The 24856-nt window shown below is 52.3% G+C and overlaps 1 protein-coding gene across 1 annotated transcript in view; it reads right to left on the reverse strand.

Moving 5' to 3' along the window:
- Nucleotides 1-5819: 5819 nt before the first annotated feature.
- Ctnnbl1 (catenin beta like 1) overlaps nt 5820-24856 on the reverse strand; it is a 155535-nt gene continuing 136498 nt past the window's right edge. The window contains exons 14-16 of the mRNA XM_060382923.1: nt 12944-13081; nt 12755-12827; nt 5820-6005 (exon numbers count right to left, since the gene is read on the reverse strand). Coding sequence (XP_060238906.1) covers nt 5917-6005; nt 12755-12827; nt 12944-13081 — 300 coding nt within the window. The 3' untranslated portion in view covers nt 5820-5916. The remainder of the gene's footprint in view (nt 6006-12754; nt 12828-12943; nt 13082-24856) is intronic.

Genomic DNA, 24856 nt, shown 5'->3' on the forward strand with positions numbered 1-24856 from the left:
GCCTCAGTGCTTGCTTCTGTAAAGGGGTCAGTCATGAGCCAGGAAGATGGGGCTTGATGAGGGCTTGGCCCAGCATTTAGCTGGTATTAAAGAGCGCAGCAGGTACGTCGTAGCTTGAGTACTGGGTCTGCTCATCCGGAGTGACCTTAGCATAGCACCAGCTCTTGCGGGGGTCCGTTTCCTCACTTGAAAAGCTGGATGCTCTGAGGTGGGCTTCTCCAGCTCTGAGGTTTCCCAAGTTCCTTTATGCTGAAAGCGGTTGCCCCTGGACTCAGCTCAAGTAAGCTTCAGGGAAGGCCACAGGGTTCTGGTTACCCAGGGAGGGGACTATCAGTGACCAGCCACGTGTCATTGCCTATTGTAGCCTTATGCTTCCCAAGACAGGGCATGCCTGTGTGAAACAGTGGACTCAGACTGGTCACCTGGGAGCCAGGCGGGGCTGGGGTGGGTGGGTGGATTGATGGCGGCCGGCTGTCCCCTACAGCGCCTGCTTCTAATGAAATTTTATGGCAGGTGGAAATGATGGGACTTGGCAGCCTTAAAAGCACTTCTATTTATTCATTAAAGATATTTATATACTGAGTCAGGCGCTCCACCGCCCCACCTGCCTCCTGACGGCCCAGGAAATGGCTCCCAGGCCTCATTGCTGGGAAAAGCTCTGGGCAGGCCCTCCTGTGCAGAGCCTGGCGGGCTCTGCCTCCATCTCCCCACCCCAATCTTCAATGTCTGTTCCTGTGGCTCATAACACCAGGGCTTCCTGACTGGCCCAGGCTATACTGGTGTCTGGAGCTCCTTTCTGCCGTGTCACCTTCCACGGGCGCAACCTTCCATAGGGCATGGCTTTGAAGCTAGGTCTCACCCCTTCCAAGCTCAGGACTCCCCTCTTCTGCCTGCTGATTGGCCCTCACCTCTCCGTGGGTTCAGCTGCTGTGGCCTCTTTGGTGCTTTCTGGAGAGAGCTGCATCTTCTCTGTCTGTACTTGGATCCTTCTGCTCGGGTTTTTCTGTTTTCTTACCACTTTCTCCTCCCCCCACCTCCTGTCTCTTAAGCCTGGCCACTCCCCTGCTCCTCCATCTCACCACACCTTGCTTGCTGTTTTGACTCTCAGAAATTGTCCTGTGCATTTGTTTACAAGTTTTACTGACTTCCGGTTTGTCCTCTGGGGCCAGAGCTCCCTCGAGGTAAGGACAATACCTGCTTTGTGGCATTTGGTGGCTGTTCAGTAAAAGGGGGGGAGGGGATGGGTGGAGAAGGCACCTGGGTACCATGTGGGGGCACGGGGTTAGTCTGTGGGTGATTCCCCAAACAAGCCCCTTTAGTGAGACCCCAAGAGTGGGTGGTTCTCTCAGGAGGCTGGGCTGAGCTCCTGAGCCTCCCGGTTGTAGGCTGTGGCCAGGCACATGGTCTGGCTAAGCATATGGTCTGGCTTTTGCACAGTCTGTTCCCGCGGCTTCTTCCCACCTGCCGGGGTCCAGGACTGCTCTGGACAGTCTGGGCTGACTGAGCCTGGGGCTGTTCTCCCTTAGTCCCTGCCCTGGGTGACTTTGTAAGGCTGCTTCTTGCCTGGGGGTCAGCGTTTGGCATCCTGGGCTGCACTGGGCTGTTTCTCTTCTTTCTGTAGGGATTGAAAGGGCCACAGGAAGCGAAGACAAGGCTTGACCCCGGGCCAGCTGGGAGCCGAGGCAACCTGCCCCCCCTTGTTCCCATGGGGCTTGATGGGACTGGCCCCGGGAATGGCTCAAGTGAGGGAGGCAGCGGCTCGCAGGGGCTGCAGCTGCGGTGTCGGGGGGAGGGGCTATCCTGGGCCTCCTGCACATCTAGCAAGGGCTCTTCTTCTGTCGTGTTCTGGGCCACCTTCTTTACTTTTTCCGAATCCCTTCCTTGAGGTGGGGGAGCTGTGGTTCTGGGGTCAGGAGCGTGGATGGCGAGATTCCATTCTCAGCTCTGCCCTGTACACAGAGGTTGCTCTAGGTCCGGCTGAAGTGTGGCCAGTGATAACACGCTAGCCTCAGGGAGGAGCGCAGCTGTAGGCCTGTGGCTTGCGGGGAGACATTGGGGCCACCAGCCAAAATGCCACACATCCCGCAAAGGCATTCTACACCCCTGAATGCAGTGACTCGCAAGAGAGATGCAGGCTGAATGCTACCAGAGCCCCACTGACACCTGTTTCCCACCCAGGAGGACACCATACACTGGGCTGATGGACATGTCCACACAGGCAACAGTGACAAACGCCCTCTCCTCTTTGACTTTGCAGCTCTCCTTTAGAATTTAGACACATGTGCAGTGACGGCCTACACTGCATGCTCTCACATTGGTGCCTTAGTCAAAGATCAGCCACAAGCAGGGCACTCGTCAACTCGGCAGCGACATCAGGGCCAGCGCTGCAATGAAGCTGCAAATGTGTGCCCTGTGGTAGATGTCCAATGGAAAAGCAAGGGGAAGAACAAGACAAGGCCATCCTGGATGGACCTGGAGGGGGTGCCTGGCCTAGTCAGCAGGGGCTGCTTCCGGGGAGGGGGCTGAGTGGCTAGGAGATACATCTGGAGGGGAGATTTGGGCAGGGCACCCTTACACGCCTTCCCAAGCCTCTACCAAGGGCATGTGTTAGCTAATCAAGACGAAGGTGAGCGGAGGAAGCCTGCTATTTTTCCTGGCATCGATAACTAAGGCCCACCGCTGTGATTCCACCACTTTCCATGTGCAGTGAAGAACACAGCAGATTGAGAATGTGGGGCTGCCTTACCTCTGCTGCCGGGGAAGAAATCTCATCAAGAAGTCTCGCCTCTAGGACAGTGAGGCTCGTCTCCCTGCTGACACTAAATTGACGCTTGTGGTAATGGCAGAAGGTGCCACCTGGCTACTACTACGAGTGACTGAGGCGATGCCTTCCAGCGCATGACCACAGCCCCCACAGAAAAGGACGTGACCTGCTCGCAAATCTTTCGCACTGGATTCAGGCGTGTGGACCCCACCGCCAAGCAGCAGGAGGAGACAGACTCGACCTTCACCCCAGGAGGAGTTTCTACCCAAGGTTTCTTAGCTCCTATCCGGATGGGAAAAGAAATACTGCCTCTCTGCGGCCTTCTGCTCTGGGACCACTCAGCCGTGGACACAGGATGGACGGGAAGGGAGAGCCTCGAGCTCCAAGAGTGGCTGGACCAGAATGCCAAGCTGAGACCCCAGGTCAAGGGAGGACGGCTTTCACTGGAGCCCGGGAGTCCCCCCTGGGCAGGGATGGGCACAAGCTGCTCCAGGAAGCAGATGGCATCTTAGTTGGCCTGTGGGTGGCCTCACGGGCTGACACTGCAGCCCAGGAGCCTGGGGTTCTTAGCAGAAAGACATGGGGTCTGAGCTGCATTTAAAGGTCTCAGCTTTATGCAGCGGGGTATGATCAGGGTAGAAGCTACACTTGGGCAACCGTGTCCCATCGGCCTCGAAGGCCCCGGAACTGTGCACTCTCCTATCCTAAGACTGTACTCTCTCTCCCCACCCAGGGCCTTGCACAGGCTAGGCAAGTGTTTTCATTTGAGAGACTAAGGGGCCTCAGTTCTGACTAGCTCTGGCAGAGGGGCTTCTGGGGCTAAAAGGGTCTCAGGCAGCTTACGATGGGCAGACAGTCAGGAGCCACTGTCAGAGGACTGGTGTCTGGAGATGCCAGCAGCCTGGCTCCCTGAACCAGCAGACCTGCATACAGGCAAGAGGCCTGGCCTCTGGAAGTTCATAGCCAGACAATGTCCATATACTGGGAAGACGGCTGGGCGGCCGGAGCAGATCCAGGAGCAAGGAGGCTCCTTATGTGATTTTTTAAAATTAAAATTTGAACTCTGATACCATGTGTAAGTATTACCTGGCTAAAAACAAATAAAGTTTAAAAAAAAAAAAAAAAAGAGAAGGATCGAACAAGCAATGATCAAAGGCGAACCATCTTCAGCTGGGAAAGTCGGTAATTCCATAGGTTGCCCATGCACGTGCTCTGCTCTGTGGACTTATTAAAGCTCACGTCGACAGAGACAGCACACTGACAGATCGAAGCCGTGTCAGACAGTGCGCAGAGACCGGAGGATTGCAGCAGCGGGATCACAGATCTTGGTTCCAATGTGGGTTGAGGTTCACTGGCTGCAGGACCTGAGCCCCGAGTAGCACCGAGACCTTAGTATTGGCTTCCCACAGCTGCAGATGGCCAGGCCAGTGTGGCTGCTGCAGTGGGAAAGATATGGGTACAAAGCAGGGGCCAGGAAGTAGGTGCCGTGTGTGTAGCTATGATGGCCCCAGAGGTGATGGAAGCAGGAACGGGTGTGAACTTGCTTCTGACACGCTGGGGTGCTCAGCTCATGGTGGGCACACCCTCCATCTTCACACGGCCTTCCAGAGCTGACACACGGGGGCTGGCTCGGCTTGTGCTCCCAGTGCTGGCCGCTGCTTGAAAGCGTGTGCTTGGTGGCTACCTGACGCCTGGTCCCTCGGGGTTCAGTGAGAGGCAGGGAGCACACTATTGTGGCATCGGGACCCACAGGCTTGTGCAAGGGAGGGCGCATGCTTTGCTGTAAGGAACCCTGTGTTTGCTGCTCCACGTGCCCTGGTATGTGAGGACTCTCCTCTGAGGCTGACTGTGGTGTTTTGGGGGGTTGGGGGGGTAGGAGATGTGGCAGTGGTGAAGCTTTCATTTCCCCTCAGCTGGAGGTTAAGACCACACTTCCTAAGCCACACCATACAAGATGGAAGACAGTCGGCATCAAAAGCGTTCGGCACATCTGTCATCACGGCTCTTCATTCCCACGAGCACTAGGATACTGCCAGCCTGCTCTGGAGATGTCACACGAGGTCAAAACCACACATCCAAAGGGTCATGGTTGAGTAAAGTCAGGCTCATGCACTGACCTGACCCATACCCCTGACCCCTATGCTCAGAACCTCTCAGGAGCCTAAAATACCAGCATCATGGCCATGCCAGATGATTATTATTAATTTATTATTTGGTGTTTTTGAGACAAGGTTTCTCTGTGTAGCTTTGGCTATCCTGGAACTCACTCGTAGACCAGGCTAGCTTTGAACTTAGAGATCTGCCTGTCTCTGCCTTCCAAGTGCTGGTATTAAGGTGTGTATCACTCCAGCCACCCAAGAATAAAATCTTATGGTTATAAACAGTAAAGCTGAAATTCTCACATGAGGTGTTAATGACAATTCTTGGGAACGCATCAGGAGACTAGAGAGGCAGGTTAAACTGAGGGGTTTCCGATGGTTTAACATTTCTTTCTTCCTTAACAGCTTTACTGGATACAATCCACATTTGATTTGCCCACTTAAAATGTACAACTCTGTTCTATTAGTGCTCTCACATACATGTAACCATCCCACAACCGCCGAGCACGTCCACTCTCCTGTGAGAAACCAGCCTCCAGCTGTTCCTCACTGGACTCCCTGGCTCCTGGGCTCCACGCAGCCACAGATCTATGTGTGTCTACAGGCTTGCCCGCTGTGGACAGGTCAGGCCTGCAGCACTCGGGGCTGAGACGCGGTGGAACTGCTGTGGCGGGCAATCCTCTCACCCTGCAGCCCCGAAGCCGAGGCTGGGCAGTGCTGGCCTCGGAGTGGCACACCAGCAGCTCTGACAGCTCCAGCAGTAGCAGGCGCCTCCTGCCACCAGCAGCCTCCCAGCGACAAATCTGGCCAGCCCTCCACCAACACCCTCTCCACTCGCCAGGACAGGGGAGTCAGGGTGAGGCAGCTCTAGCCTTCCTTAGGTGTGCCCGTTCCTGCGGCTGCTGTGGAGGAGCGGGACAGGGTTGGCAGGAGGCTTTCACACACAAGGTCAGCCGGAGGATACCAAAACTAGCTTTAATTTGCTCAAGCCACACAACTGTAAAAACGGAGTCCGGGAGGGGGCTGGGGCTCCACAGCACACTCTGCCCAGTTCTAGAAGTTCTCCAGCAAGGCCAGGATGCGCTTCTGCTCCGTCTCTCGGAACTCAGGGCTCCGGCCGTCCCCAATGTTCTCTGCGTACTCTAGGGAAAAAGGACAGGGTGAGTTAGGCTGGACCATGGATATGGTCCCGAGTTGTGTCTTTCTACACTGCTCCCAAATCTCGGTGTGTAACAGTGAGTCTGAGGCTTGAAAGCCACTGAGGGCCAGCCCTTCGTGGCAGCTATAGCCGTGATCCTGGAGGCTCTCTGTGGGAAAGGTCTGACTTATCTTTCCACACTCGTCTTTTAGTACCTCTGTCTTCAGCTTCACACAGTCACTCAACACACACCTAGTGAGCACTGATGTGCTTGGAGATCTGTGTCCCTCATCAGTTAATGCTGTGGCCCCAACCCCCGTATGAATGGGATTTGACTCTTTCACAAAGGTGCTGGAACAGGTGGGGGCCTTCTGTTGTCACATGGGGACAGACAACATTCCTGGCCTGTCTCTCATATGTCAAAGGCCCGTTTTGATCTTGGACTTCCCAGCTTCCGGAGCTCCAGGATTTATAATGAAGTATCCAGTCTTAGGCATTTGTTACAGTAGCACAAACAGGCAAGAGATCATGTAAGCTCTCTCCTGGTTTGTGTTTTGCAGTGTGGGAACATGATCAGCAGCATGGCACCATGGGAGAACATCCTAGAAATGCAAGGTTTCAGGCCCACTCTGCTGCCTTAAATGGCCAACTCTGGGGTGTGTCTCAGTGTCCGACTGCTTGGCCAGCATGATCAAGGCCCTGAATTCAATCCCTAGTACAGTAAGAAGAAAAGAGGAAGAGATGAGGATTTGCTTCTGCAGTGTCCACTTTTCAGAAGAGTGAGAGAGCAAGATGTAAACAAAATACACGGTGGCTGCCTGAAGCTGTGAGGGGAAGGGAGGCTTGCTGATGACCGAAGGGAGCAGTGTAGGGCTGCCCAGGGCAAGGCAGTGAGCAGCAGATCCTGTTTGGTCACCTGTGGTTCAGCAAAGGGCTCTGGGGCAGAAACCAGGACCATGCACTCTGCTGTCCTGGTGTGATCATTCTGCTGTTCCCATTCTCAACCAATGTTCTAAGTCACTTCCCTGGAGGGAGGCATCCCAGATGTCCAGCGCACAGCGAGCAAGAATGTGTCAAGCCCCTTGCTATCTCTGCCAAGGCTGTGAATGCCTTGTCCCCACCCCCACCTTAGCAGGTTTCTCAATTAGGCTGTAGCAGAGGGAAGCAAGGCCAGCTCATGAGCCGTACTCTGGGATCAGGTACACTTGCTGGGCACCAAGTCCTACAGATATGGCCGACATAACCCCTGCAGCCACAGGCAGGCCAAGGGCCAGTCCTGCTCACAGAAGCAACTGAGGATGTGAAGGAACTGTGGCAGCTTGCCCAAGCATGGGCTGCAAGAAGAACTGGAATTTACCCAGAATCAATATAAGCAGTGCAAAGAAATAGGGGTGAGGCTGGTCCCCAAAGTGTCATTTGCCAACCTAAGCAATACCCTGCCCTTGCTTGCTCTGGGAAAAACTGCTCCTGGAGCCTCCCAAAGCTGCTCCACAGGGCAACCCTGGACACACTTCTGTGCTGATGGCCTCAGTGGCTGGGACAGGTGTGGGGAGGACTGGGGACCCACTCCTCTGTCAGGTCAGAGCTGCTCTCAGAAACACATGCTAGCCGAGGGCAGGGACTGGACAGAGTCCCACATGGAGCTGGCCATCCCCAGAGGCTGGCATGATGACCCAGCCTAGGCTCCTCCATTGTCTCTGACGCCTGGCAGTTTGTATCCACAGAACAGCTGGGGCATTGTCTAGGCCCCCAGCCTCCATCTTTGTTTCTGGAGTTCTGGTTGAAGCAGATCTTGGGGCTGGCTACTGCCGGTTCTTTCAGCCGCTGCAGCAGATGATAAATATTGAACAGATTCCTCCCAAAGGTCTTGGGGAGAGTTCTCTTTGCTGTGCATGGAAGGAAGAGGGGAGATGCTAGCTGAAGGAAGCACTTTGGAGTGGGGAGGACAGCGATGAAGGACCAGGGGTTGGAGGGGTGGGCTAGACAGAGGGAGATGGCAGACATCCACTCCCTTCCCTACTTCCTCAGCAACCGAAATGCTCTTAGAATAAGGGCTTTGATGGAGCTCTAACCCAGGCAGCAGTGCTGAACGCATAAATATTAAAGCAAACTTTAGACAGCAGGTTTACCACACAGACATGGAATACAAGCTGTTCTGTTTATGTTGAGAGGGGGAGGGAGGGCAAAGGGAAAGCTGTTTTCCAGGCAGGGGCCTGGACCAGTGCACACAGCTTACTCAGAGCTCCATATGAGATGCAGGATGAAAGAGGAGGGAGGGATGGGCAAGCCAGCATCTCCATATTGAAGACTTCAGTGACACACACCAGGTATGAGGCAGAAACTGCCAAGGCAGGTCCCTCAGGTCCATAGTGCCTGCTTGACAACACTGGGGTTGGTGACATGCTTTAGCAGCACATTTTGCTGGGCCAGGGGGACATGTTACGGGTACACTCTGAGAAAGGAAACTGCTGCTGCTGGGCCATGTGGCCATTTTGGCTGCTACAGCACCCCCTTGTCACTATGTAGAGGCTGGACTGCAGTAGCCACAGCCTTCCTGCTGGGTCCTCAGTCCGGGCTGCTGCCAGCTGCAGGCCAGGGAAGGAAGGGCTCCATGCAACGAGCACTTCCTCACTCCTAGACGGCCAATGCATTTCAGCCTTCCAACAGGCACCCGAGCGAGTGTGATGCGGGTGACACCACTAAACCCTGGCAGTCTTGGTGTCCTTATGTGCCTGCATTCCAGGGCTTCTGGAATACTAGAGGGAACACATGGCAAAAGTGTGGCTTCACTTGGCCCCATGTCATGGGCCTGTAATCATAGCTGCTCAGGAAGCCAAGGCAGGAGGATCATGAGTTCAAGATCTGCCTGGGCTATAGAGGGAGACCCTGTCTCAAAAAATAAAAGAATGAAGAAAAAAAAAAAAACAAAAACAAAACAAAAAAACAAAAACAAAAAAAAAAAACCCAAACAAAAAAAAAAAAAATAAAAAACCCTAAAATTAAAACAACTAAGTCCAAGAAGTGTGGCTAGGACCATGTGTGTATGTTTGTGCATGTCAGTGGGGGACTGCTCTTCCTGTGGGGCTGAATTCCTGTGGCAGACAGGCCTGAAGACCCACCCTGGTCCACAGTTCATTCAGCAGTGACCATGTTCTGCTGTGTGCCAGGCATCAAGGATGGAGGGAGAAGACACTGCTACCCTTGAGGAGACCAGAGTAGGGCCTGCCCTTCTCTGTTCCTTCAAGGGCCTGTGGTCTTCAGGCCTGTCCGCCTGTTTGGGGATGGTTAGACCCGGGAGCGCCGAGTAAGCAGTCTGCAGAAAGCAGGGCTTTAATGAGCCATCAATTATTCCAGTGCTCTTGGCACCCCCTAACAGAAAGGAGGGAGGAAAACCATGAAAAAGGGGACTGAAAACCCTGGGAAAAGTCCCCTGCTGGGCTTGCCTCATCAGCGGTTTCCTGAGACCTCAAGGGATACATCAGCTGTCATCCTGCCAGCAAAACTTAGGAAATATGTAGGCCATAAAATCAAAGAAAAAAAGCTCTCATCTAATTAGTATGTTAAAAAAAAAAAAAAAAAGAAGCAACCCAAACTGAAAAACAAAATTAAAATCAAAGCAGACAGAGTGATGAGCTGGTTTTCTTTATGAGGCTTTGTTTCTTCACTCATTTTGATGGTGATGGGGTAGGGGAGAGGCAGGGATGGAAAGGAGGGCAGGGCACGGCATGTGTGGGGTGGCCTGCACAGAGCCAGCCCTGACTCACTGGCGTGTCCTCTGATCTCAACACTGACCTCACACTGCCGAGTGACTGGCCCTGAGGGTCCTTCTGCACCCTGTGAGGGGTGTTTATAGTTATGACATAGGCTCTGGATGACGGCATGGGGAGAGGCTCCTTCTGGCATGTTCTTGAGAGGCAGAGCTGGCCTGTAGGAAGGGGCTGTGACCCTTTCTATTATAGCGAGGCCCTCTCAACCAAGTAATGGTGTCCAGTTCCCTTCCTGTAACTTACACTTGCATAGCTTCAAATACCCAAACCATTTCTTGTGAGTGCTAGTGAGATGTCTCCTGGGTACTAGCAAACAGGGAGATGCAGTTACTACATGATCCCAAACTTGCCATACGCCCAAAGAACTAATAACCTGCCATAGTGCCACTGCCCACCGCTGGGGCCTAGCCCAGATCACTGAAGCCTGCCAGGGCTCTGGCCTGGATTCCCCTGGGCCATGCACTGCCCTCCTAGCTGTTTGCTGCCCCTTAGCTCCACGGTTACAACTCCTGAGTGGCTTTTAGTCTGTTACGATCACCAGACTGTGAATGGAGAAGGACTGCCTGTCTGGCAGATCTGGCCCAGCTCAGTGTTCACTGAGTGACCAGACTGTAACTGGTCACTGACCCATCTGTGTCCCTCGGATCTGCATACTCGACGAGCAGGTGCTGGGGACACAGTACCTAGCTAGCCAGGAGGGATCTTAGGAGACGTCCCTATCGGAGGAGGGCTTCGATGGGCAGCTTTGAAACACTGTTGGGTTCTCATTGTGAGCCGACTGCCCCAGGAGCTAGGAGACATAGCGAGTAAGGCAGCAACACGCCTTACATCCCGGAGCTTCCATTTTAATGCATGAGACAGATCAAGCGAGTAAACAAACATATAAATAAAAACAATGACTGACTGTGATAAAGGGCTTGGGTGGAATACAGAGGGAGAGAGAGGAGTGAATAGATTCCGACAGAGTATGGAGGCAGAGTGGGCGGGACTTCCTGCAGGGCTGGCTTGGAAGGAGGGTGTGAGGTCTAATCAGAGCTGGGGAGAAGGAAGCCACGTAGAGAAGCAGCTGCCCAGGCCTCTCCTCTGTCCAGGCCCCTCAGTGAATACACAGTCGGCACAGAGGGTGGCGGAGGCTGGCTCAAACAGGATGTCTTAAATGACCCACGGTATACACAGAGCATTTCAGAAGGGAAAACATCCACCTACTGTGTTTCAAGCTGCTCCCAAGCTCTCTCCTTCTTGGAAGCTCGCTGTTTTGACTAAGTGGATGGAGGTGCGGGGAGAAGCCTGGAAGCCAGACAGCAGAGCCGAGGGTAAAGAAAAGCTCTAATTGAACATGTGGGCGTTGGAAGTAAATGGCATTTACAGGCTGGGGGTGCAGTCACCATGCCTCCCCCCCCCCCCGGAGGAGGCTGGCTCACGCTAGGGAATTCATGAGGCTCTGATACCGACGGGAACACCCAAGGTCCCCTACGGGACCAGGGCAACCCCCACTGTCTTTTCTTTGGGGAAAAGAGCAGATGACAAGGCCTCGGAATAACTATCCTTCATCAGAATGGACACAATGGGGGCCATGCCTGCAGCCTGGCAGGGCTGCACCAAGCATATGGCTTCCACTCACAGTTCCTTCCTCCTGGAATGTTGCTGTCTCAGCCCCATAGACCAGCTTCACGCCACTTCTCTTTTGAGGCCTCCCACAGGCCTTCAGCTGAGCCTTAGTGATGGCAATGATGAGTGTAATTACCTAACATTTTATGACCATCATTTATTGAGCTTATTGAGACTCAAATAGCTCCCATCAACTACCTCCTTCAACCCCATGGTGCTTAGAGCCTGGGCCTCCTCCTGAGGTAACACACCCATCACAGAGCCAGGAGGCAGACTGAGAGCTGGCCCAGAGCCTCTCATCTGCTCATCCTCTTGTCTGCAAGGGGGCTATGAGCCACTGAAAGGCAAAGCCTCAGAGTCAATGTAGCCCATCCCCTCATTTGAGCAGTGGGCGGACCAAGTCCAGAGAGAGAAGTGGGTCTGTCTGTGCTCCACCAACCCACCAGGACCCTGAGCTGTGGAGTTACCATCCTGAACATGTAAGCCCACCGTGCTCCAGTTAGTGCAGAGCTGAAGTGGCCCACGGTGCTACTGCAGCCTGAGCTCAGTAGAGACAGTCCTGCCTTGTGACTGAGGCTCACTGAGTGACCTCCAGAGCTATCCTGGCCTGGTCAGGTCCAGACAAAGACGCAAGGGCAGTTGGGAGATGTCACAGAGGACAAGAGAAGGAGGGAGGTTCACCCCGAGTCCATACTGCAAAGCCAGAAGCAGCTCATTTAAGCTTCCTACGAAGGAGAACAAAGGAAAGGGATGCTGCTGGCAGAGGGTGAGAGGCAAGCCTTGCTAAAACGCCACCTCACAGCCCCTGCTCTGGCCTCTATAACTCTAGTTGCTTCTTAGGTCCTTGCTCTCTGTCCTACTACATGCAGTAAAAAACCATGTCCTTGTTCTCTGCTTCGTCGTGGCTTTAGTGTGTGTGTGAGTGTGTGTGTGTGCATGCAGAGGCCAGAGATTGGAGCTGGACATCTTTCTCAATGAACCTGAACTGAGCAATTCAGCTAGACTTGCTGGCCTGTCCCCACCTCCCTATGTGCGCCAAGCCTCACACGTGGGCTGTGGGACTCTGAACTCAAGTCCTCGTGCGATGTGAGGCAAGCACTTTGAACTGAGCCAACTCCCCACCAAGTGTGTTTTACAAACAGTCATCCCTGAGCCCTAGTGCTTCTCATCTGCGTGTTTAGGTTGTGGAGCTGGAAGAAGGGGAGAGACAGAGTGACAGGCTGGTCGTCCGTGTTCGGCACAGTGACCTGGCAGGGTGAAGTGGAGAAGGGCTTGCTGCTTTCAGTCCAGATCATCCGGGGCCCCAGTTGCTGGGGACGCCGTTAAGGTCCAGGGAGCCGAGTGGCCCCGAGATGCAAGCCAGGAACACCCAACTCACCCTTGATGATGTGCCTGACGATCTTGATGGAGCTGCCGCGCATGTTCAGGATCTGGTGGACCCGCTGGCGAATCTAACAAGGATGGCAAAGAATGAGATCAGTGTCATCCTCTCACCCAAAACAGAGGCTCCATAGGTGAGGGGACTCCAGGAAGCACTGCGCTTCTGTCCGCGCAGGAGCCCTCCTACCTGGGGGACGTTGGCGTTGCAGACCTCTGCCATGATGTAGCAGATGTGCTGGAGGATGAAGAGCCCGGCATCCAGGCGCCGCAGGTAGAACTCGTCCTCCATGTCGCTGTCTATGATCTCCCCACGCCGCACTATGTCCTGGAGACAAACAAGGGCAGGGGAGGGGCTGTAGAGCCTTCGGAGAGGCAAAGGATGAGTGTCCGGTCCAGTCACGCAAGTCACGTGCTGCCATCACGCAGCAGGAAAAGCCCTCGTCCTTCTGTCCTGAAGTATCTTTTGGAAACCCTCATTCTATCTACATGGACCATGGAGGCCACATAGGCAAGTTCAAAGCTCATTTTTCCTTTCTGATGACTTGGGGACTACATTATCTCACTCATCTGCATATTCCATCCCAGAAAAGCTGAAGAGACACCACCTAAGCAACTATCAGCTTTTCTCTTTTCTAAAATTTAGTTGCTTTTGTTTGTTTGCTTATTTGTTTGAGGCAGGGTCTCTCTAAATTCTGGATCTCACTATGTAGACCAGGCTGGCCTTGAACTCACAGAATTTCACCTGCCTCTGCCTCCCAATTCCTGGGATTAAAGGCATGCACCACCACACTTGGCTAAAATGTAGTTTGCTTAAAAATATGCTGAACTGGGGGCTGGGGAGATGGCTTAGTGGGTAAAGTGCTTCCCACAGAAGCATGAGGACCTGAGCTCAGGTCTTTAGTACCCAAGGAAAAGCTGGCAATGTGCGTGCACACTTGCAATCAGTGCTGGGGCGTGGGGGTTCAGACACAGGAGGATCCCTGGAGCCCACTGGCCAGACTGTCTAACCTGATTGGTAAGCTCCGGGTTCAGGGAGAACCTTGTCTCAGAGCAAAAGGTAGACAGTAATTATGGAAGACCTCTGACTTCCACATACATGTGCACACACATGCAAATGCTTTGCACACACATGCTCACACAGAAACTAAAAAAAAAAAAAAAGTGACACACATGCTTATACATAAGTATGGGACACAGTAACCCAGTGTCATGACCACATGAAGGAAACTGGTGATCCTTTTCTTACACAGCTATCACCTTTCTGTGTGTCAGGAGGCTGTGAACTATTCTTTATAAAATCCTCTGTCTACCTCGACCCTCTTCCCCACAGCTTCTGTGCCTGCTCCTCTCTCTCTTCACTCCAGGAAATGAGCCTCTTTAGCCTACCTACTCTTTACTCTCCCAATTGGGACCTCACACATAAGTTTCCTGTAAGACCCACCTCCCCCATTCTGAATCCCAACACTCCTTTCTCCCCATCCTACCCCCGTGTCCAGATAACAGCACTGGCACAAGTGCCCCCTAGCTTCCGTCATGTCTGGGGCAAGATGCAACTTTCTCACCGTTTCTCACAAGCCCACCGCCCTCTCCACCTCCCAAGTGATGACCGGCTCCCTCTAAGATCTGCCACACTGTCTACCCCTCTTCCTTGGCAGCCAATTCTTATTATAAAAAAACAAATTCCCAACCAAATAGGCTTAGAGACACCATGCACATTCCACGCCATCCTCCCACTTACGGCATGCGACCCGGCAGCTTTTACCGACCACTCGAGTGTCCATCACCGCAGCACTTCCAGAATACCACCCTCCGCACCCCCACCATCTGTGGACCAGCAGCATGGACTGCTGGGAGAATCCTTGCCCCCAGCGTGGCCTCATGTTTCTCAACATGGACCCCGACCCCAAGTGTCTCTCAAGCATAGAATGTTTTAAAGCAACCTCTTCCACAAAGCCTTTCCCGTTCCTTCCTGCAAATCCCATCAGCACCTGAGACAACATGGCCTCTCCCTGTGATCTCTGCCATGGTCTATGTTATTATTCATGTGGACAGTGGGCATTAGGGTGGACTGTGAGCTCCAGGAAGCTGGGTGGAGCCCACGGTGAGTCTATTAAAATGCTGCTCGGGGGATGCAAGAATGTGCTCCAGTTGTGGCCCAGTCTAAGGCAGCAGGCGCTGGGCCCACACTTGTGATGACAATGGCCCATTTCCTAATTCCCTGGCTATTTTTATGGCCATGGTTCCTTCAGACAACACAGGCTCCTGTCACTGACGGAGCCCTGGGGACGCTGGAACGGGAGGGCTTAGCACATGGCCGTCAATCTCCAGCAGAAGCCCTTCAGAGACCACTTAGCCGCAGATAATGCACTTCTTTATTTACCCGGGGGGCCAGCCTGCAGCAAGGCAAGGCTACTTTTCATCTCGCCCCTAAAGGCCTGTCTGCAAGGCACAGAGGGCTGCAGGCCGCAGGCCTGCTCTGCCTGGAGATCACCGCCACTAATCCTCAGCCTCATTTAGTAGCCAATTCCTTGGTAAGCTGGTAACCGTTAATGTTCACACAGTAGTCACAGAGCGCTGCTGATGTCACAGTTTATAAAGAACCTCTTTCTAGAGCCTCTTTCTCATCTCACTCGGATTTTAACTTTCTGCTCCAGGGGCAAGGCACAGGAATCAACTTCATTCACAAAAGCATTCGGTGCCCAGACCGTGCGCTTCTACAGCACCACAGAGTTTAAAGCCTTATTACACACACATGTCCTTCTGAGCAAAGTTAAAGGGGAGAGGGAAGGGATTATTAATCCCACTGTACAAATCAGAAACCAAGGCACATGGAGGTGAAATTGCTCATTATTACATAATTGCCCGTTAACAGGATACAGACTCCCTGAGGAGGGGACACATGTCTGATCCATAGACACGTGTCTGTGAAAATGAGTAACAGCAGAGGGTTCAGGACCTGGCCTCACTAGGTGTCTAATAGCAAGACCATTACCCCAAGGCAGGGAAGAAAGAAAGAAAAATAAAAAGAGGGAAGAAGAAAGCGAAGGAAAGCCTTTGGAGGATTGGGATCCCCACATCCATGCACCCTACACTTAACTGTGCCGGACACTGCGTGCTGAGCTAGAACTGAGAGGTGGACACGAGAGCACACATTTCTCAGGTGGTTACAGTGTGTAAGGAGCCTAATGCACAGGAGTGAACCATTTCTGAAGACTGCGCTGATACAGGACATATGCTCTGTGTGAATCTGTGGGAACCCAGCGGCTGGACAAGGCCTGAGAGAGCCAGGAGAAGCTGGGATCTGACAGTCTCATTGGACAGTCTAGACACAAAATAAGGTGACCAGCCTGGTCTACATAATGAGACCCTTTCTCAAAAAAACAAAACAAAACAACACCAATAATCAACGCACCACAAAACAAACAGACAGAAATAATGGTGAAGAGCGGTCAGCCTGGCTGGCTGGGAAAGCAAACAGTGGTGGGGTGCCAGGCATGGACAGAATAGAGAAAAGGAACAGGGGAGTTTATGAGTTCCCAGGAACCAGCAGCTCACAGAGTTCAGACAGAATAGTATGTGATAGAGACATGGTCGGAGGTATGAGTAATGACCACCCACTGGAGGGAGCAGCTGAGGCCCTGAAGGTGGCCTTTGGTGTCAGGCAGTCACTTCTCACACCATGGTAGACACACCAGCTCAAGCAGGTGAGGCTGGCAACGCCCCAGTGACCAGCAGGCCTACCACTGTGCTCGCCACACAACACCCCAGTGACCAGCAGGCACTGATTTCAGAATAACAAATGAAGATGATAAAGACCACAGGGCTCCAGAACGAGGTGAGTCATCTGCTTGTGCTCCTTTCAATGGCCCAGTGCCCTGGCAATGCTTCCTGTTACACTTTTGCTACCTACAACCTGACCTGTTAACCAGACAGGGCGCTACCCCCTAGGCTTCTCCATGCTGTTTTCCAGAAGGCACAGATCCAAGAGGGTGACACCAAGCTCCACATGTCCCTCTTTCCCTTTCCTCGGAGCATCTCCAACGTCTGTCCAATGTTCAACTCCAAGCATACAGCCTTAGGACTGGAAAGCAGAATTTTCTAGTGCAGACCTGAGACGTCAGCTTATCTCTAAGAAAGGCGTGGCCATCACCGTGCCGGCCATGCAGAGCCAAGACTCAGGCTGGCTTCTGAAGGCCAGGTGTCCGCCCTAGCACTTTCAGAAGGGCCACAGCAAGTGGTGTGTGCCAGGCGGCGCACATCGTTAATCCCAGCACTCAGGAGACAGAGGCAGGTAGATTACTGGGAGTTCAAGGTCAGCGTGGTCTACAAAGTGAGTCCAGGACAGCCAAGGCTACACAGAGAAACCCTGTCTGGAAACACCAACCCCCTCCGACAGTTACAATATGGGCTGTGGGTTTGGGGACACAAAATACAAATATACCCTCGCTGCGTAAGAGGAAACAAACAACAACAAAACATCAGGAGTTTCTATGTCATCTCAATGGGAAGCAAGTAAGATTGGGCACAGTTCTTGCCAGTCTGTCTTCTCAAGTTCTGTTCTGTTCTCAAAGGGCCTGAGGCAGCACATCCTTGCCTTCTCTATCCTAGTCTTGCTATGGATGAACATGGGCAACTTAGGGAAGATTAGTGAACTTCTGGCTCCTTTTCTTGATTTTTAAAGACACAGATTCCAAGATAAAGACTTGATTTGGTTCTCCAGCATCCAGGTGACATGAAGTCAAACTAGGCATCTGACAGGTACTCTCAGGGTGCCTGAGACTCCCAACGGACTGTCAGCACGGCAGTGCTGGATAGCTGGTTGGGATATGTGTCTGGGGAGTATCAAAGTTTAAGGAGTAAAGAGGTTCACCATGAGCTTCTCCATGCAGTTTCTTTCCTGGTGAACTGATCCCATCGTGATGCCAGGTCTCAAGTATTCCAAGGACTGCGCTCGATAGACGGACAAGCAAACCTGCAGGGCAGTAGCGCTGCACCAAAAAAGAGCCCACTGACAGGCGGAACGGGTTTCAAGAGTGACTGGATAAAGCAGAGAATGTAGTGAGTGGTCCTGGAAGAGTATAGCCCACAGCCCAGCCTTTCTTCAGCACACTGATACAGATACTAAGCAAACAGATCATCCAGGGTGGAAGCACCTTCCTAGCCAGGTGTCAAGATTTCTGCCTGTTTGACATGTGTGAATGGAGTTGAGGCTGATGGCTGGCAGTGGTCAGGACAGCTGGTTCAAGAAATGCCTGGTGCTGGAGCCAAACACTGACACCTAAGCAGAGCATGACAGTCAACCATTCAGGATCACCCTCCCATCAGTAAATTAAATCTCCCCACAACAAACACACAGTCCCTGGGGGTGCTGCTGTATTGGGCAGATAATTTACAAACAACCCGGGTCTGCAAATCAAGTGCTCTTTAGATGGGGCTATCATTCAGAGGGATTAAAGAGACATTCCAAGAATCTGGGTGCACATGCTACCCCCTTTGTTAAGTTTCAGAATGAAAATCTCTACATATGTTGAACTGAACATGGAACTGAGCAGGGGCGTCAAGAAGTGACAGTGACTGCCTTCTGCTGCAGCAAGAAGTCAGTCCTGCTGCAGTCCTCATTGATATGCAAAGCCTTCCCTGCTGTGTGGCCCCTGTTGGGCACACGTAGCAGGTATCACCTTCAGATTCCAGACAGGAAAATCTGAGACATATCATGTGACCATCGCACACCTCCAAGTGGGAGACATCATACTTCCCTGGTGTGAGGCCTTTCTGTTGTGCAAAAGTGGCACAATTTCCTGAGTGCCAGGCACTGCCCTAGATGAATCACATTTCTTCCTCAGAATCCCAAGAGGTAAGAACTACAACTATATCCACATTCCACACTGGAAGCTTGGGTGCGGTGAGTGGTGGAGCTGGAGCAGAGAGGCCTACAAACTGGCTCCAAGCCTGTGTTCCCTTTCATAGTGCAAAAGAGCAGAGAGTTCTTAGCAGCACGAACCCACTCCAGCATTAGTGGATAAATATCCGGGCACCGTGTTTCAAGTTACATGGGAATCAGTGTAAACCAGGAGCATTAAGCATGGGATTTTTGGCCTGCCTTTCTCCCAGTAAAGAAGAAATTTAAAAATGAGAGGAGGGCTGGTATATAGCTCATGAAGCCCTTGGTTTGAGCCTCAGCAACCCCATCACAGTGGCATACACCCGTAATCCCAGCACTTGGGAGGTAGAGGCAGGGGGAACAGAAACTGAGGACCATCCTGGGCTACCCAGCAGAGTTCTATGTGAGCCTGGCATCCTGTACAAGAATGATGGGTGGGGGAGGAGAAACTATAGCTAGGCCAGAATATTCCATATCCAATTTGAGAAGACACTCTGAAAGCTTTTGTTTTGTTCCCTCTGTACAAGAGGGCTGGGATAAAATCTTAGATGGTAATTGAATGGTGCATTGTAAGTGGAACAGATTGCAGTTCCCAGCAGCATAAGCCTGTCGGAGGGTTGCTAAAATAAACAGTTTCATCGCCAAAGATACCACGGAGGTGGAATGTGGAGCGCCGAGGCGCTATTACTGCAGCGGGCTGGTGTGTCTCTCCTTCAGCTGCATCTCCACTTTAAATGTTAATCTGTCTTTGGAAGCACAAACGAACCGCCGGCCCCCATCCTCTACTCCCCCATGCTTCTCTCTGGTCACAAGCCCTTGAAATGCTCCGAGGATGCCATTTCTAATCTGCCATGACAGGTAGTGAGCTGTCTCTGGCTGATGGAAAGGGACAGTCATAAAGGGGCTGTGAGGACAACACAGACCCCTCTGCGCCTCAACATGCAGCTCCACTGGAAGTGGTAGAGACAAGAGAGGTGCAAGTGCCCGCAAACAAGCCCTTCCTCCAAAAGCTTCTAAAACAGGGCACAGAGCTCAAGAAGCTCCTAGCAGCTGCATCTTCTCAGCTGGGGAAGCTGAGGCTGGGCAACAGTCTAGGCGTCTGGGGTTGGGTGTGTGTGCATAACTAATGGCTAGCAGCTCCAGAAGAATCCAGGGCTCTCAGGCCAGGGCCCTGCTCACAAGGAAGAGACTCAGTACACATAGCACGCTTGTGTGTGAAAGGTTCCCACAAGCAGCTTCCCTTGTCCTACAACACAGGGCACCTTCCGCTCTGTGTGCTCATGCTTAGCCTGGTTCTACCAGGCTCCCCAGGACCACGGTGCCTTCCTTTCCCTAAAAACAAACAAACAAACAAAACCCTGAACACCCAACTGCTCTTTTTGACAATGGAGAACCAGCCAGCCAGGACTGAGAAGCAGAGTTCCCACCATAGCAGAAGTTAAGAGAAAATGCCGATTCTATTGGGGCAGAAAACACGAGTGAACTCTACCAGTGAAGACTTCATTGGTTTAGAGACGGATCAGCAATACTTGTGACAACAGTTCTGACAAGCAGCCTCCTCTCTTAAGCCAAGAACTCTCTGTGCTTAGGACCCGCAGCACAAGACCTCTGCTCTTCCAACAATGCACTTGCCAGTAAGCAAAGAGAAGCAGGCAGTTCAAAGGCGGTACCACGGTCCTTAGGTGGGAGGCAGAGCCTTGGCCTGTGACCACCAATCCCCAGCCCGAGGCTGTTGTGACAGCTGTGCTTAGGCACCGAGGACAAGCTCCAGGCATTCTCAGGGACGGGTTTTTCTAAGAACGGAGAGAGAACACTACTTTAGCTGCTTGGTATGTGACAGGCGCTCTACACACATCTGATGACTGCACACTCAAGCCCTGAAGGCTACGGAGGGGCAGCTGCAGCAGAGGAGGCTGCAGAAGAGATGGTGCAGAGAAGTGTTCAGGGCAGACGAGACACAATGGACAAATGTCCAGCGGGTGTTTGATTTAGCCTCGGATTTGAGATACTTGAGATTCTTCTGCCTCGGTCTCCGAAATGCTAGCACTTGCAGATGTGAGAAAGTAGAAATCCAGGAAGGTACAAGCAGTTCCTTCATGTAGTGATGGGTGAGAGATGGGGCAGGGTCTGGTATAGGCTCACCTATGAGCAGATGATACCACAACATTGGTCATCTCTGTGTGTGTTGGGGGGTGGGGTGGTCCTCTTAGATACTCTCTGGATAAGGGTGAGAAAGGACCACAGGACCACACTCTTAGAGCTAGAGAGACTAGTCAGGTGGGTGCTGCAATGATGCCCTTGGCAGGGAGCAGGGGACAGGGGATGTCAATGCAGGTAGAGCCTGCCTGACGGATGTGTGGCAGGAATAAGCAGATGGCTTCCAGAGTCTGGGTGGTTACACTGGTGAATGGCCCAGGAGTGCTCCCACTCTAAGGACCCCAGGGTCTGGCTTTGCACTTAATGGGTCAGAGGAGCCAATGGTGACACCCAGGTATCTCTGGCGGTGAGCCTGCAGAACTATGGGAGGCTCTGACATAGCCCCGATCCTAGCAAACCCTATAACAGGCCTGGGAGGTGGCAGGGAGTGAGGTGCTAGGGTCACTGAGTGAGGGCCGAGGATCAGAAAGGGAAAACAGTGCTCAAGGCCACACTGGCAAGCAGAGAGGTGTGGATCCAGAACTCAGACGCCACTGACTTCTCTTTCAGTGACTGACTGGAAATGAGTGTCAGGGAAGCAGAAGACACGAAAGGGGCCCGTGGCTGAAACTGTGGGCATCCAACAGAGGGAAGTAGGAGAGAGGAAAAGACACCATGAAGGCCTCCCTTCTCTCTCTATCTTCTACAGGCAAATTCACTGGCTGAGAAAGTCTGTGAGGCACTGGTTTAAAGATGAGCTGAGAGGAACTCTCAGCAGGATGCTCTCTCTCTCAAAGCTTGCTTTCGGAGCTTCCAGCATAGTTAGCAGAATAGTGGCAGCCAGACCCCCAGTGCCTGCATCTTCTCCTGGCGCTCAGGGTCACGCACCCCACGCAGTCACTCCACCCTTCACCCCTGTTCACCCATATCTTCAAGTGAGTTCCGGACGCTGAAGAAACAGTTGGTCTGCTTAAGATAGCAAGCCCCGTGGATGCTGTTTCATTACAGAGTCCATCTTTTTCTTTGCAGGATAAAGCCTGGAATGATTTAACTGTGGCAAAATTAGCATGCAATTTGTAAGTCATTACAGTGCAAAGTATGTGGTGAGAACACTTTATTGAATAAACCTGCTGAGTATAATTTTCCCAGGAACGAAGAAAGAAAAACCTCTCTCTAAGGCGCTCCTCCCTCTTTCAGAAATTCCTGCCAGCACCTATCTAATTACGTCTTGCTTCTGACGGGGCTTCTGCACATTGAACCCACAGGGATCCCGGTCTTTTCTGGGCTTCAGCCTGTTTGGGGAGCCCAGTAAAATCTGCTGAGACAAGCACCCTGGATATTTACTGATCACGAGGGCTGCTGCTTGCTGGAAGAGTTGGAAGCATTACATGGCCTTTAAAAGTTCAAATCTTGTTAACCAGGAGCCCCTGGGGTATGTTCAACTTCACTCTGGATCTCAAGGACACTGAGTACAGCCGGGACACACTGGGCACCAGCCCAAGGCCTGGATGGCTCTCTCTTCTAGTTACACACTGTTGTAGTAAGATAATATGAACTGAAAATGCACAGTTATTGAGTGCTAGGAGAGTCCAGTACACACTTCTATTTCCTCTGTGCATTAAGCCTCAGGACTGGGGACATTGCTCCAGAGGAGAGCATTTGCCCACCAAGTGCAAGGCCCTGACTTCCATTCCTAGTACTGCAAGCAACAAACAAGTTCCACCGCCAACCAAATCCTGCACTACAGCTGCAGGTATATCAGAATGTGCTTGTGTGTACTTCAGTATTTTCAGTGGTGGGGGGAACTGTGTGGGGTTTTGGTCTTTTTTTTTTTAAGCTAAACATTAGGGGCAAAAATGAAAGTTAAGGAACAATGTGGAGGTAGGGAGATCCTTCCCTCCTCCTTAACACCCAAGGACAGACACTGAACTCCGTCAAGAAGTGGTTACTTTCTCGGGCTCAGGGTGAAAATCTTAGGAATAAGAGATCACGCTGGGCAGTGGTGCACTCTTTTAATCCCAGCACTTTCGAGGCAGAGGCAGGAGGATCTCTGTGAGTTCCAGGCCAGCCTAGTCTACAGAGTGAGTCCAGGACAGCCAGGGCTTCACAGAGAAATCGTGTCTTGAAAAACCAAACCAAACCAACCAACCAAACCACAGCAAGAAACCCCACAGGCACAGAAGGACACACACACACACACACACACACACACACACACACACACACGGCCTATAGTTATGAAGGAAGGGGCTTTCTGCCAGAGTCTGAACATGGCTCTGAGGAGGGCACAGAGGCAATGAGACCTGACCTTGCAGGAGGCACCAGCGGTAAGACCCAAGGTAGAAGGACAGGGTGGAGTGGGTAAGAGCAAACTCTGGAAGTTAATAGGGGACCTCCTAGGGAAGAGGCAACAGAAGGCTCTCCGCCTGCTTCCTGGGTGTGGCTTTGGCTTTCCTATTTGGCATCACTTTTACTATACTGCTGACTATCTAATTTCTCCAAGTACAAAAATTCAAACACCTTAAAAACAAAAGGCAACCACAGGAAAAAATAGGCTGGGGCAGTGAAGTGGCCTGAGCCAGGGAACCAGGGAAAGGTCTGGCTCGGCCCAGCTCTGCCTCCCCCGCCCCTCTCCCAGGGTCTGGCAGTGGACTGGAAACACCCACCCCTACTTGGTGGGCATCTGGAAGACTCACAGAGTCGCTAAGCTGGATGGAGCTGCTCTCTGGATCCCTAGTCCTCCACAGCAGCACACCACTCTTGGGTCTTTAACTGGCACTTGGGCCTCTCGTCCTTGGCCAGCGCCTAGTCCAACCTGACCCAAAACAGGAGTCTGATGAACACTTGCCAAATGACTCGATTCTCCCTATTGAATCTTGCTCAAGTGCAAAATCACACCAAGTGCACTGCACTCCAGGGAAAGGTGTCGGAGAGATCCTGAAAAGCCAACATCTGACTCTGTTGAGTGGGTAACTGTGCAGGCTTGGTGAAGTATTAGACACTCATTTCTTACTAATCTGAGGGTCACGGTCATCTAAATATCTTAGAAATACTGTTCACATCAGCAATGTTTGCGGGTTCCCACTTTGTGGTACGGTTGTCTATAATGGGAGTAGGGAAACCAGCTGTTTATGAATTAGAGAGAGTACAGCAGGAGGAAGGGGTGAGAGAAGGTTGTGCTGCTCTGTGACATGACACCCTTGAGGTGGCTTCATCTGCCAAGACAGAGGCCAAGTGCTGGCAGCAACGGCACTCACGAATGGTGCCCCTTCTGCCTTGGTTCTCGGAGCAGCAAGAGGCTGCTGGACACTAATGGCCTTGGAATGTTTGCCAGGGCCCAGCAAAACGGCCTTGGCATCAAGGAGACACTGTCTGTCAGCGAATGGCAAGGCCTGAGTCAGTGGCCCACAGCAGCCTGCTGGAGGCTGGGGGAGCGCCTGCAGCCGTCACTCTCCATCAGTGCTAATCAATTTCACACCCTCTTCCATGCAGATAATGGATAGGCTTTTGGGAAGCACACCAAGGACCCTAACACCGACATGCAAGCTGCTCCCAATGCCCAACTGCCTACTGGTCTTCCTTGGAGTGTCTATGTCCACCTCAAACAAAGCACCTTGGTTGTGTAAGCATGACATTCTGCTGAGGTGGCTTCTGGGACAGCAGGCAAGAAGGGTGCTCAGGCAAAGGTGGCTTGCTGAAGTGACACAGAAATTCAATGGAAGATGGACACATGGCAACAGTGAACCAAATACTTCACCTGCTTACACTCCGTTTTCAGTCACTGAACGGAGGTGCTACCTTCCTTTACAGATGTGAGGGCAAGTTAGCTGCCCAGGAGCTCACAGCCAGAAGTAGCAGAGCTGGTGTGCAACCTGGCCTCTCTGAGTCCCCACAGATATTTCTGTCACTTTCTACTAGGCCTGGCCTTGCCTCTCTTCTTCCCTCCCCAGAGGTTTTTTTTTGTTTCAAACAGGGTCTCATGTAGGCCAGGCTAGCCTCAAATTCACTATGTAGCTGAGGATGGCCCTAAAGTTCTTGTATCCTCCTGCATCTACCACCGAAGTGCCAGGATTAAACGCAAGC

This window comes from Meriones unguiculatus, chromosome 4 (genome assembly GCF_030254825.1).
Source record: "Meriones unguiculatus strain TT.TT164.6M chromosome 4, Bangor_MerUng_6.1, whole genome shotgun sequence".
In the NCBI taxonomy this organism is placed as follows: domain Eukaryota; kingdom Metazoa; phylum Chordata; class Mammalia; order Rodentia; family Muridae; genus Meriones; species Meriones unguiculatus.